Source organism: Paramacrobiotus metropolitanus, unplaced genomic scaffold (genome assembly GCF_019649055.1).
Source record: "Paramacrobiotus metropolitanus isolate TYO unplaced genomic scaffold, Prichtersi_v1.0 Parri_scaffold0000051, whole genome shotgun sequence".
In the NCBI taxonomy this organism is placed as follows: Eukaryota; Metazoa; Tardigrada; class Eutardigrada; order Parachela; family Macrobiotidae; genus Paramacrobiotus; species Paramacrobiotus metropolitanus.
Genome location: NW_026570271.1, coordinates 761,365 through 773,691, shown reverse-complemented (window position 1 = coordinate 773,691; position 12,327 = coordinate 761,365). Strand labels below are relative to the sequence as shown.

At 42.0% G+C, this 12,327-nt stretch overlaps 1 protein-coding gene across 1 annotated transcript; it reads left to right on the top strand.

Moving 5' to 3' along the window:
- Window positions 1-6,060: 6,060 nt before the first annotated feature.
- On the top strand, window positions 6,061-10,718 carry LOC129592251 (uncharacterized). Its single transcript, XM_055488242.1, has 4 exons — window positions 6,061-6,374; window positions 6,590-6,700; window positions 7,998-8,145; window positions 8,915-10,718. Exons 1-4 carry the CDS (start codon window positions 6,269-6,271, stop codon window positions 10,287-10,289), a joined length of 1,740 nt encoding a protein of 579 aa, XP_055344217.1. The 5' UTR covers window positions 6,061-6,268; the 3' UTR covers window positions 10,290-10,718.
- Window positions 10,719-12,327: the final 1,609 nt, after the last annotated feature.

Sequence of the window (12,327 nt, the reverse complement as noted above, 5' to 3'; positions counted from 1 at the left end):
CGATGCCTTAGGAGATTAATAATAGTAATATGAAAATAGTATAATAATTGCATGAATCCAAAAATAAATAAAAGTAATACGACAGAACATAACTAACAACCCTCGTATCCTGAATAAATCTGCTATCATGTTCATTCATGTTCATACAAAAAAAAGTGGGTGGGGAAAAATAAACAAAAGAAAGGGGAATTCAGTTCGGCTCCAAACCGGTTCAAATCGGCTCCGAACCGGTTCGACTGAAAACCAAACCGAAACCGAGCCGAACCGGACCGAAACCGAGTTGACGGTAGACTAACGGCATATCTTCTTTTGTAGCTTGAGTCTTGTCCGTCATGTGGCTAGGCAAAGTATGAGTACATTTTTTATTTCTTTTTGCATTGTATAAAGCTGTAACGTGTGTGCATTGCGCGGCATCATATAGGTTTATGGAAGGCAAACGGTAGAGTATCTGGTTCAGCCTAGGTACCATGAAACGTGCTGTCAGTCCTTGTGGATACAAAATCTTCGCTTCTGCCTGAAAATGCAACTGTTCCAACGTATTGCATCAGACACACAATGCGTGATCGTGTAGAAAAACAATAAAATTATTACAGTATGTTAGATGCTTCTTAACATCTCATCGCTAACGACTCACTGGCAGTCGCTCACGCTTTTTTAAACACTCAGAAAGAATCCGTTACGCCATTACACTGCTGAGATCGCATAATCCTAGGAATGTATTAGATTGTCTTCGACATCGTTTTATGTTTGTGCAGAGCTCCTAGAGCTGAACAGCCTTTCCATGTGTAACTGTATCTGTACACCCTTGCGTGCGTATTTCCTATTAGCTGCTGCAGTATTTTTCAGTTCTGCGACAGCAATTGCAGATACCGATGAAGACAAACATGCTGCCTTTGGCAAACAACCTTTGGCAAACATGCTGCCAGTTCGGAACATTCTTTGGGATTTTGGTCTCTAGAGATCGGATGACTCCAGTCTCCACTGAACGAAGGTTTTGTTTTTTTAGACCTTTCTACTTACCACTCAACTTCTACTTAACACTCAACTTTTCGGACGCAAATGCCATTGCGAAAACGGGGCCTAGACTATGGCCAAACCCTGCCGCTATCCCGTATTACATTAGCTACAGCTTTAGTGAGTGCAAATGTAGTAACTTTTTGTGTCGACCAGTGTGCAAATTTCTTATCGATGACTAAAATGGGCCACATGGTAACAGCGATAATCGGGGATAACCGTACTTTACAGACAATGGGTCCCGATACTGTAATTGTACGTCGTTTATATCTGCCAATTGCAGTTGAGCGATCTGAAATACTTCTACAGATCAATCAGAGCGGCAGGAGATTTTAAAAGCTCTTCGCACAATGGAAAGACGGACCAGAGGATGTATATTTTTCAAATCCAGAGCCTACGAACTTGACTACCTTCACTTTCGGCCAAGCAGCGACGACTCGTGAGTCAGCAACATCGTCGACACTACTAATCGCAGCTCAAAAAGGCACACCGACAACTCGCTGACGGTCATCTTGCTGACCGACAACTTGCTGACGACTATTTGCTGACCGACAAAATGTTGACCCGACAGTTTGTTGATACAACAAATCGCTGAACGACAGCTCGCTGACACCGACAATTTGCTGACGACATTTTGTTGACTGACAGAATGTTTACCGACAACTTGCTTACCTACTAAATCGTTGACCGACATTCTACTGACCGACCTTTCATTTAATTACCGACAACTCGCTGACCACAGGTCCACAAATTTAGTCTGTTACTAATCAAATCCTTGAAAAACTCAGTTTGGGCGATTATGATCGGATACCACACCAACTTCTCCTGCTATTAACAGCTGACGGCTTATACAGCAATCTGGCAGTTCCAGTCGTTCATTTCTCCATTTTTCTGCTCGAGCGCGTACGTGTAAATTTCATAAAAACTGAAAATTTTCATTTCATAAATCTATGAAACAGCAAAAAACTATGAAACCTATGAAACCTATGAAACCTAAGAAACCTAACAAACCTAAGAAACCTAAGAAACCAGTGTAATTAGAAATCATTTTAACAGTTATTAATAAATAATTAATATTGGCAGAGACAATAACATACTCGTGAACTTAACACGCCGTAATAAATGGCAAAAAGTTATATTTCAGTTATAACTGTCATAGTAGTCCTTTCTTTTTATGAAACCAACGAAGATTCGCGTTTTCGCGTAAATATCACTGATGTGCGTTGAACTGGTCAGCAAATTGCCGGTCAGCAAGTTTTCATCTTCTACAAGTTGTCGGTCAGCGAGTTGTCGAGTACCGACATTTCGCTGACCGACAAGTAAGCTGTCGTTCAGCAAGTTAGTTTCTGCAAGATGTCGGTCAGCCAGTTTGCAGAAAAGCGAACTGTCGGTCAGCGATTTGTCGGTCAGCAAGTTGTGGTAGTCAGCAACAAGTCGGTCATCAAATTGTCGGTCATCAAAATGAAGGTCATATAGTTGTCGTGCTACCGCTCAAAAAGTCCATTGGACGCATTAGTTATCGCATAAAGTATACAGAGCACATCGTATTGATATCTATAGATTGTGCATATCTTCTGCGAAAATGTCTTGGTTTATTATTAAATTATTAAGGAATTCGGAGACGTTGTGTGTGACAAGACTGAGGCAGCGATCTTAACAACTGAACACTAGAAAGTCCTTAGATGGTAAAGTTTGATGTTGTAATGTATTAAGTGTATTAAGCTACGCTTATAGCCTATACGTACTAGAGAGCAGTTCGCTCGGTACAATACGTGAAATGCCTTTGTATCTTTGAGGCCTCTATTCGGACGTTGGACGAACCGGCGGTTCCCGAGGTATTTACCTGAAAGTCCCATCCGATCCAATTGTCATCCAGTTTGCAGTAATGCGAACCTTGGGCTTCGATTACGAGCAAAAACGTCCCGATCGGGATCAGTATGTTGAAATACGCCAAGTCAGCATCGAAAGCGAAACCTACAGTTACTGCTATGAGATTAATCCGTCCATGGACACGTTCGGAACAAAGTACGACTACTACTCCATCCAACATTTATATACATTTTCCGGCTCTATAGATGGAACTCCTGCCATGATACCCAAAAAGCTACTATCGGCACGTTTAGGAGGATGGAGAAAGCTAAGTCCGGCAGACGTGGCTAAAATTATGATTGCTTACCAATGCCCACTGAACGTCACACGGGGCAGTAAACAGCCCCACGTGATTGATGACGATTTTCCATTATTCTCACGAGAAAATATGACCGAAGAAGAGTGCGGCGCACAGTTCAACCACTATTGCCAGTCCGACGTTACCGCACTCGACAACTGCACCATGCGAACTGATTTCCGAATTGTGTGCCAATCAGTGGCACCCGTTCCGTTCCGTTGTTTCCGTTCTACGGAGGATGGCGTTGGATATGGCGGAGAAACCACTGAGACCGGTGTCCATATATGCCGGAGAAGAACTTATTGCCAAATACCCATTTGTGCCTGTACGAATCCAAGTAGTACAACTGCAAATCCGTAACTGCACCACAGAGCGGATGACCTCAAAGCTGAAGGATCTAAATTTTACCAGTCTGTTGGACTTTCAGATTTACGACTGCCGCAATCTAGCCATCGAAAAGCAGGATTTTTCGGCATCCAAACGACTGCGAGAAATTTTCTTCTTCAACACCACTATAAAAGCCATGCAGTTAGGATCGCTTGCTGACTTGCCAGACCTGCAGATATTATCGCTGGAAACGCTGCTGGGAGATCAGTGGTATTATAATTTTGATCAATCGTTCCGCAACTTCCTGCGCAGACTACACTGCGCCTGTGAGTTTGGTTGGTACCGTGCTTGGTGGCGTGCCAATAAAAATCTGCGATTCAGCGCTGAAGCTGGCGATGTGTACTTGTTCGAGGGACATCCCGGTAGCAGAGTTGTCTTGAGCCCAGAAGTTGCGGAAGGCGAACTTTACCATCCAATTAACTGTAATAGTGATCCATTCCCTTTCAGTACATCATGGATAAATTACCACACGCAAACCGAATACTCAGTTAACGAGCCAAAATGCGATGGGACAAACGAGCATGGAATCAAAACATTCTCTACAATCAAAACTGCAACCAGCAACGGGTAAAGTGGTGCCAGTTACCTTTCCGTCTACGAACAAAGCGATTCCTTGTCCTAAAGCAGCGGAAGAGTTACTGATAATCTCAACTAGCCACTCAGTAATTGTAATGTTTCATCAGCGGTTTTATATTTTTTTCCTTGGGTCACGAGTTTTGAATCGGTCCCAACGCCAAAACTTGATTTGAAAACCGATGGTGCTGACCATCGTTAGACGGTATTCTACCGTATTGCAATAGTAGTTTAACACTGCTTTGTGCGACTGTGGTCCGAAAACAGCAGTAAAACGACTAATGGAAAATTTACGACTGTAGAACGATCGTTAAGCCTTCATCGTTTGTTACCACGGTAGCAAATTACGAGACCGGTAAAGCACCGGACTTCTGAACCGTAGTGCTTCATACCTCATGCTTCATACTTCATACCAATAACGTTTGTGTTACTCATAAGTCACCTGCATTCTGCAATTGTACTGTTTTATGTATGGAACGCTCCGTAGTAATAACAATTCGGATGTCCCTCATTTTTGCTCACTTACAGTATTTTCTCTATTTTTGTCGTATTTAATTAATTCTGAGCTCTGTACGATTTTCTAATGCATTAAAGTAGTCGTATTCTTTGTATGCTTAAAAGGATAGCGTATACCGAACAATCGGAATTCAGTTCTGAGGAATTTTGTTGTGGATACATTCGAAAAGTATACACCTAAAAAAATTAAAAGTTAACAAGAAGTGCACTTAATAAAAGCCTGTACGTTTACTTGCAAGTTACAAACACAGAACGTGAAGTTGCCAAACCAAAAAACAAACTATATATCCTGACGGGATTACCTTTTACTCGTATGCTATAAAATGTGACGGAAGTAGTGTGTGTAACTTATTCCAAATCACATTCACACGGTTCGACAATCACTTCCTTGCGTGCCAAACTTATTTTCCGTTTGGGAAGAATCGCTTATTGGACAGTGAAAAACATGGAGGTATGAACTCCACGAATGAAATGACATTACCCATAGATCTACCGGAGCGTATTATTCGTTACCTATAGTTATGTCGTTACGAAGGTTACGAAGGCCTCTTATATGGAAGTGGATTGTCATAACGCTGTAACGCCACGTCGCACAGGTGATGTATTCGTCTTGATTATGTAAAAAACCTTTGCTACGCAGCCTATGCGCTCCGCGCCGGTCAATTATGCGACTGAATTTTCCCGCGAAGATTCTTTGTCGGTGTCCAGTCTACAGAACACAGGTTTACACAACGCTCTAAGAAATGAATGCGTGTACAATGTAGGACTAAATGGTCGCATGGCCCCATACCCAGCATTCTGTACGCAAGCGGTGCAGTGCACTTGTACGAAACGGATATTTTGAACTCAGTCGTACAGTGCACTGCGCTGCATTCGTACTGAATGTGGAGATGTTTTGGGTATGCGACCATTTTTTCCTAAGCTGTAGGAACTGCTAACTTGCGCGGTCGTTTTCAAATGTTTCAACCAAAATTTTGCATTGCATTATTTTTTCTCTTCTTCTCTTCAACACAAACATTCAATTCCGCACTCTCGTGCAGAAGTTAAATAATGAAACCTTTCAAGCACAATTTTAAATTAAAATTATTCATGCTGTAATACACATTGCAAAGAAACTGCTTCAGTAGATGACGAAAACGGAGGCGCATTTACGTTCAGCGCGCTGTCACAAAGTTTTTCCGGATGGGCATATGTGCCCTTATTCGGACACGTTCAGAAAGTTTAATGTGGCATACAGGTTGTTTCCGGAAGACAAAATTAATGGCACCTGGTTCATTTTCATGAGAAATGTCGTCAGTTCCGGTTATTAAAAATTTGTTCGCATATGCCCGGGGTAATTTGCAACAGTTTTATCGTGTTGCATCAGGCAATAATGGCAATAACAGCGTTATTATTGAAAAAAACGTTTTTATGTGTCAGATAACCAACCCTTTACTTCGCATTCACAACGCTTTACCGGTTTTTACTATCAACGCTTGTTTTTAAGCAGACAGAATCGCTTCAACAGATCGCTGCTGTTTTATTACTGTTAGCTTTAGCATATTGTTTCTGACAATATTTTTAGTTTCTTCCTTAATGCACACAGTTTAAGACCTTTACAACGCTTTTAGGATGCAGAATACAATATTTTATACGTACGGCATTTTAGCTGCTACAGCCTTTTTGAATCCAGCATTCGCAGTTGCTAATGACGATGAAGACATGGAAATAACAGAAGGTATATTCAGTTGTATTTACTCATTAATAAGCAATTTATAGTGAAACTTGAAATTACTGGGCCACTGCTTATGGATAGCACTAATATTTCTGATGTTCGAGCTCCAGTGACCTTTTGCAGATACTTTGAGCTGCTTCTATCCGTTGGCAGCGTTATATTTTTGAGATTACCGGTGACTGGATTTCTTGGCTGTAACAAAAGTATTCTTTTTTCAGATATTTTCTACTCACCGCTAAACTTTTCGGACGCAAATGCTATTGCGAAAAGCAGACCTAAACTATGGCCAAACCCTGCCGCCATCCCTTATGAGATGAGCGGCTCCTTCAGTGAGTACAAGAAAGTGTCGCGACTTGCGGCAAACAAGGTTACTGTCATAGGAGCAACGTACCGGTACGTTTGCGCCTATATTATTAAAGTGATTATTACAATAGGTATTTCGTACTTTTTGTGGGAATATTGTACTTTGTATACGCACGGTACACCATTAAGTAAACAAGGCACCCATGCGCACGATAATGCCGTCGATTAACAGAAAATAGGGTATCGTTATAGTTACGGGCATCCTTCCCCACGACCACCCCCAGTATTATAGGCACCCTGAATAATTTCAAGTGATAATTATTCAGCTGCAGTTGATGGTTTTCTCGTGAATCACATTTTCTCGTAGACGATTTTGCATGTCGGGCAATTTAGAGTGAGTTGTTAATCAAGACAGGGCGAGAAGGTTCAAGCGTATGCGATTTCGTTTGCCGAATACATGTACATACTTTCAACTTTCTTGATCATTTGAGACATCGTGCGATTCTCTTGGCCTACGGAAAGTCTGCCAACCGGCTTCTCTCAGTCGTATCTTTGGTGAATACAGAGTTAGCAGTTCATTGTACATAATTATACTAAGTGCGGCACCGGAACCGAAGAAATGCGTGATGATATACCTAACTTGTCTCGAAGTTGAACTGATTGTGAGTATCGGACTTGCGTTGCCCTTTCTTTTCTGATAAAGTGAAGGTGTTTTACTAGCTTTTTCTCACCAAGTCTTTGTCATCGCTTTTATAAACTTGCGCTACACCTGGTGCCGGCTGGTGGTCTTACTAATGATTTAGATGGAATAGCTTTTACGATCCCAGCTAGCACCTATTAAAATTATTATGGCAAATTATCAGTAATAAAATATCAAAATGATGACAGTACCGAAATACCGAAGTAATGCTGCGCTCACGCGTATTTCATTTCATTGAAATGAGTGCCCATAATAAACCGGATGCGGCAAAGGGTGCCTGAAATAAACATGGAAACAAGACGGGATGGGGGCGTGCCTATGACGGTTTCCACACAAAATAAGCAAGTGATATGGCATAAATTAAAGACAGCAGTTCTCTATTGTTATTGTTATTATTATTACATCAAGAACAGACAACCCGCTAAACGGGGCTTTAACTTCTGGTCGGTTTACCTGTGCGGTTCAGTTATTCTTTTGGCAAACACAGTTTCACTCGAATAGATACTTGGTACGAGAATTTCTGTAATAATGTACTGCACTTGTACATCTGTATTAATGTGACTTATGTAAGGTGTCATAAATTTCTGCCAGATCGATTTCAACGACTTAATTTACTTGTACAGATCAAACAAAGCGGCAAATTGTTCTGAAAGCTCTTCGCACAATGGAAAAAGCGACCAAAAGATGCATTTTGTTCGAACCCAGAACGGACGAACTTGATTATCTTTACTTTTCCTCAAGCAGCTATGCTCATGCAGAAACAATCCAATCGTATGTCAGTAACGGCATCTATCTATAGATTCATATACGTGCACTTGCTCTTAGGTCTTTTTTTGGAATTTATTTTCTATTACGCAAATCATTAGTTATATTTTCAAACCGCTGGCATATTTAAAAAATCCAGCATCCCAGGTTCCTTCCTAAGCTGTGATTTTAAAAACAAAATCTTTTCTCTTCTGTAAAGTTTTCAAAAGTTTCAAAACTTCCAGTAGTTTGCGAAGTGCGGCTGCCAGTACTTCCATTGCGAAGCGTCTTTAAAAACTTCTACGGGTAGAAAATTCTAGAGCCCTTTTAAATAAAAACTTCACAACTTGGCAGCTTTCAGCACATAAAATATTACAGTAATGTTACGCTTTTCTTTGACGTTCTTACCTTAATACGTATGTTAATAGTTAACTTAATATTATACGGTTCTTCTTACCTAACTTAGTAACAGATACTAATATCATGCTTTTCTACATTTCTTTGCATTTCTGCATATTCAAACTTTTTCCGTAATTAATCTCCCCTTCCCAGTCTTAAATTTCTGAAATATGCCTAAAATCTCATTTGTAAATTGTTTTCTCCTTCATTCTTCCATATCCAAAACACAACTGGCTGCGTGCTAGTGGGACCAATAGTAATATAATTATGTTAACAAACAACCGCCTCCATTCGATGCTATCATATTTTTATATTCTGAAAATTGTTGCTGGAACTACGGTAGTTATAAGAAATACAGTGTACCGGCATAAGAATGGCAAACGAGCGCTCATTTTAGATGCTATTCAGACCTTGGACGAATCGGCGGCTATCAAGAAATTTACCTGAGTCAGCCATCATGCTTCGATTTGGGCGTCATCCAGTTCCATGTTATGCATGCACTGGGCTTTGATTACGAACACAAACGCTTTGATCGGGACCAGTATGTCGAAGTGCGCAATATCAGCGAGTCGGAAAGCGAGTATAAGGACTTCTACGACGATTTGTACAGCATAAATCCGTCCATGTACACTTTCGGAGCGAAGTACGACTACCATTCCATCCGAGAGTATTCTACCTTCGCTGGCACCACAGGTCGAAGTCCTGGCATGATATCCAAAAAAGCGCTAACGGTACATATGGGACGGATGAAAAGCCTGAGCCCGACAGACGTGGCTAAAATTATGATTGCCTATAAGTGCCCACTGAACATCATCCGCGACAGTAAGCAACTTTACGCTCACGATGAGGATTTTCCGTTGTTCTCATTCGAACAAATGACGGACGAAGAATGCGGTGCGCAATTCAATCGCCACTGTCAATCCGACATCACCACAGTGCACAACTGCACCACCCGAACCGATTTCCGAATTGTCTGCCGGTCAAACGCACCGGTTTCCGTCCTGCAGCGGATGGCGGTGGATATGGCGGAGAAACCATTGCGGTTAGTTTCCATTGACGTAGAAGAGCAACTTATTGCAAGATACACTTTTGCACCCTTACAAATCCAAGTCGTCAAGCTGCAACTGCGTAACTGCAACACAGAACGCGTGACTTGGAGGTTAAGTGACTTGAACTTTACCAGCCTATTGGATTTTCAGCTCTACGGCTGTCGCAATTTGATCATTGAGAAACGAGATTTTTTGGCTTCCAAGCGGCTGCGGATAATTTTATTTTACAACAGTACAATTGAAACTATGCAGCTGGACTCATTAGCTAGCTTGCCCGATCTTCGAATTGTGTCACTGGAAGCGCTGCTAGACGAACAACGATACTATAATTTCGACCAATCTTTCCGAAACTTCATGCGTGCTCTCCACTGCAGCTGCGAATTTGCTTGGTATCGTGCCTGGTGGCGAACCAATACAAATTTGCGTCTCCGCGCTCAGGTCGGTGAAGTGTATTCGTTTGACGGACGTGAGAGTAGCGGCAGGCTGGAAAGCGCTGAATTTGGCAAAGAGGAACTTTATCACCCAGTCAACTGTCACGCGGACCAGTTTCCACTCGGCCCAGAGTGGATTAATTATTACACGCAAACTGAATACTCTGTCAATGAACCGACCTGCGATGCGCCAAATGTCCAAGGACGCAGAGCGAACACTGCGACCGAAGTTGCACCTGTCACTAAGTCAGCGACTCATCATCCATTGCAGAGGATCCAACAGTCCTCTTAGCATTTGGCGAGCTGATTGGTGATTGCGGCGCCTGTCAATTTTTTCATCGACAGTTTTGGAAAAGCGGCTGTTTAGATAATTGATCGAGTGCTTTGGAGTTGCTGATTATGACGTACATACTTCAACCATAACTTTTCATCTGCTTTCATTCTGTCGCTGGCTGCGATTCAACATTATTATAAAAGGTCTATTATAAACCTGATCTTAACGATATTGTGGCAACCTAATGGTATTCAATATTTTTGCTGTCTTACTTACTATTATCAATAATTGAAACAATACGTATGTTCGTGATACAATAATGTCCGTGACCCTACTTTCCCAATGTTTCATTGCTTTTTGTTCAGTGTTTTTCACGCATTAACATGTACCGACCCGTACGTACGTACCGGAGACGAAAGGCAGTAAATATTTGTTAAATTCCGATTAGCATTCCGACGCTGCTATAAAAGTGTTTAAACATTTGCATAATACCTGACCATGAAACAGTTACATAATTATATGAAAGCGCCCATTCTGTTGGGCAGAATGCTAAACGTGAGCAAACATCCGGTTAATTTTTAAACCACCAAAAACACCTGTATTTGAGGTTGACTTGCATAGGTCATCAAAGCGGCGAGTGATTATGAAAGCTATTCGCACAATGGAAAGAGCGACCAAGGGGTGCATTTTGCTCCAATCCAGAACGGACGAACTTGATTACCTTTTCTTCTCGTCAAGCACACACTTTAGCAGTAAGAAGCAAATACAGCTACGCTAATCCAAGGGTAAGTCAGGAACTCCCTAGGCAGTATCAAGCACTCGTCGTTATCAGACGTTCCCATTGATATTTTAGGAACTACTGAAAGGATAAGTTAGGTAAATGCAGTACACGTGCACGTTTATAGTAACTATCTGCCGAAAGCACTATTTTTCCGTTAGATTCTGTTCCAGATTGGCCGACTCGGCGGCTTTCGAGTAATTAACTTGGGCGCCCCGGCATGCTTCCAGCCGTCTATCAAACAAGGCCTAAAAATGCGTGCCCTGGGCATTGAATACGAACAAAAACGTTTGGCACAAGGTACGTTGAAGTGCGCAAGGGCAGCATTCACGGTGAACAATATTTCGACCTAATCTAATCTCAGCAATTAATAAGAGATAAATTCATCGATGTACACGTTTGTCACGAGGTACGACTATCACTCCGTTCAACACTCCATTCGTTTGGTGGCTCCACTGATCAGACTCCAGTCATGCTACCCAGAAAATCCTTCACTATAAGTATCGGACAAACCACAGGCCTGAGTCCGACCGATGTGGCTAAAATTCTGATTGCCTACCAGTGTCCACTAAACGTTACCCGCGCTGCTGAAGAAACCAAAGATAGCGACAACGATTTACCCATCTTCACCACCGAAAAAATGACGGAAGAAGAGTGCGGCGCTAAGTTCAATCGCTACTGCCGGTCCGGCAACTACAACTGCACCAAGCGAACCAGCTTCCGGATTGCCTGCCAGTCCAACGCATCGGTTCCCGTGCTGCAGCGGATGGCACTGGATATGGCTGAAAAACAATTGCGATTCGTTTCCATGGATTTAGAAGAGCATCTTATCGCTAAATATCCATTTGCGTCTATACAAACCGAAGTCGTAAAACTACTTTTACGTAGCTGCATCACAGAGCGCGTGACCTCGAGGTTGAACAATTTGAATTTTACCAGTATGCTAGATTTTCAGCTGTACAACTGTCCCAGTTTGGTTATTGAGAAGCAGGACTTTGCGACTTCGAAGCGGCTACGGGTTATTGTATTTTACAACAACACTATAAAAACAATGGAGGTGGGCTCGTTAACTGACTAAGTCTGACTTACTCGACCTTCGGATATTGTCACTGAAAGCCCTGCTGGACAATCTAAGATATAATTTCGATCCATCTTTCCGCACTTTTCTGCGCAATATCCACTGCAGCTGCGAGTTTGCTTGGTATCGTTCCAGGTGGCGAAGCAATAAAAATTTGCGTCTCCAAGTGCAAGCTGGCCAGGTGTATCGTTAGATGGATT

Excerpts from the sequence above, each read along its gene's own strand:
- LOC129592251 (XM_055488242.1), top strand. The coding sequence starts at position 6,269 with ATGCAGAATACAATATTTTATACGTACGGCATTTTAGCTGCTACAGCC. Across the intron at positions 6,701-7,997 it reads TGAGATGAGCGGCTCCTTCA|ATCAAACAAAGCGGCAAATT; the intron begins GTGAGTACAAGA and ends TTACTTGTACAG. Across the intron at positions 8,146-8,914 it reads CATGCAGAAACAATCCAATC|ATGCTATTCAGACCTTGGAC; the intron begins GTATGTCAGTAA and ends CGCTCATTTTAG.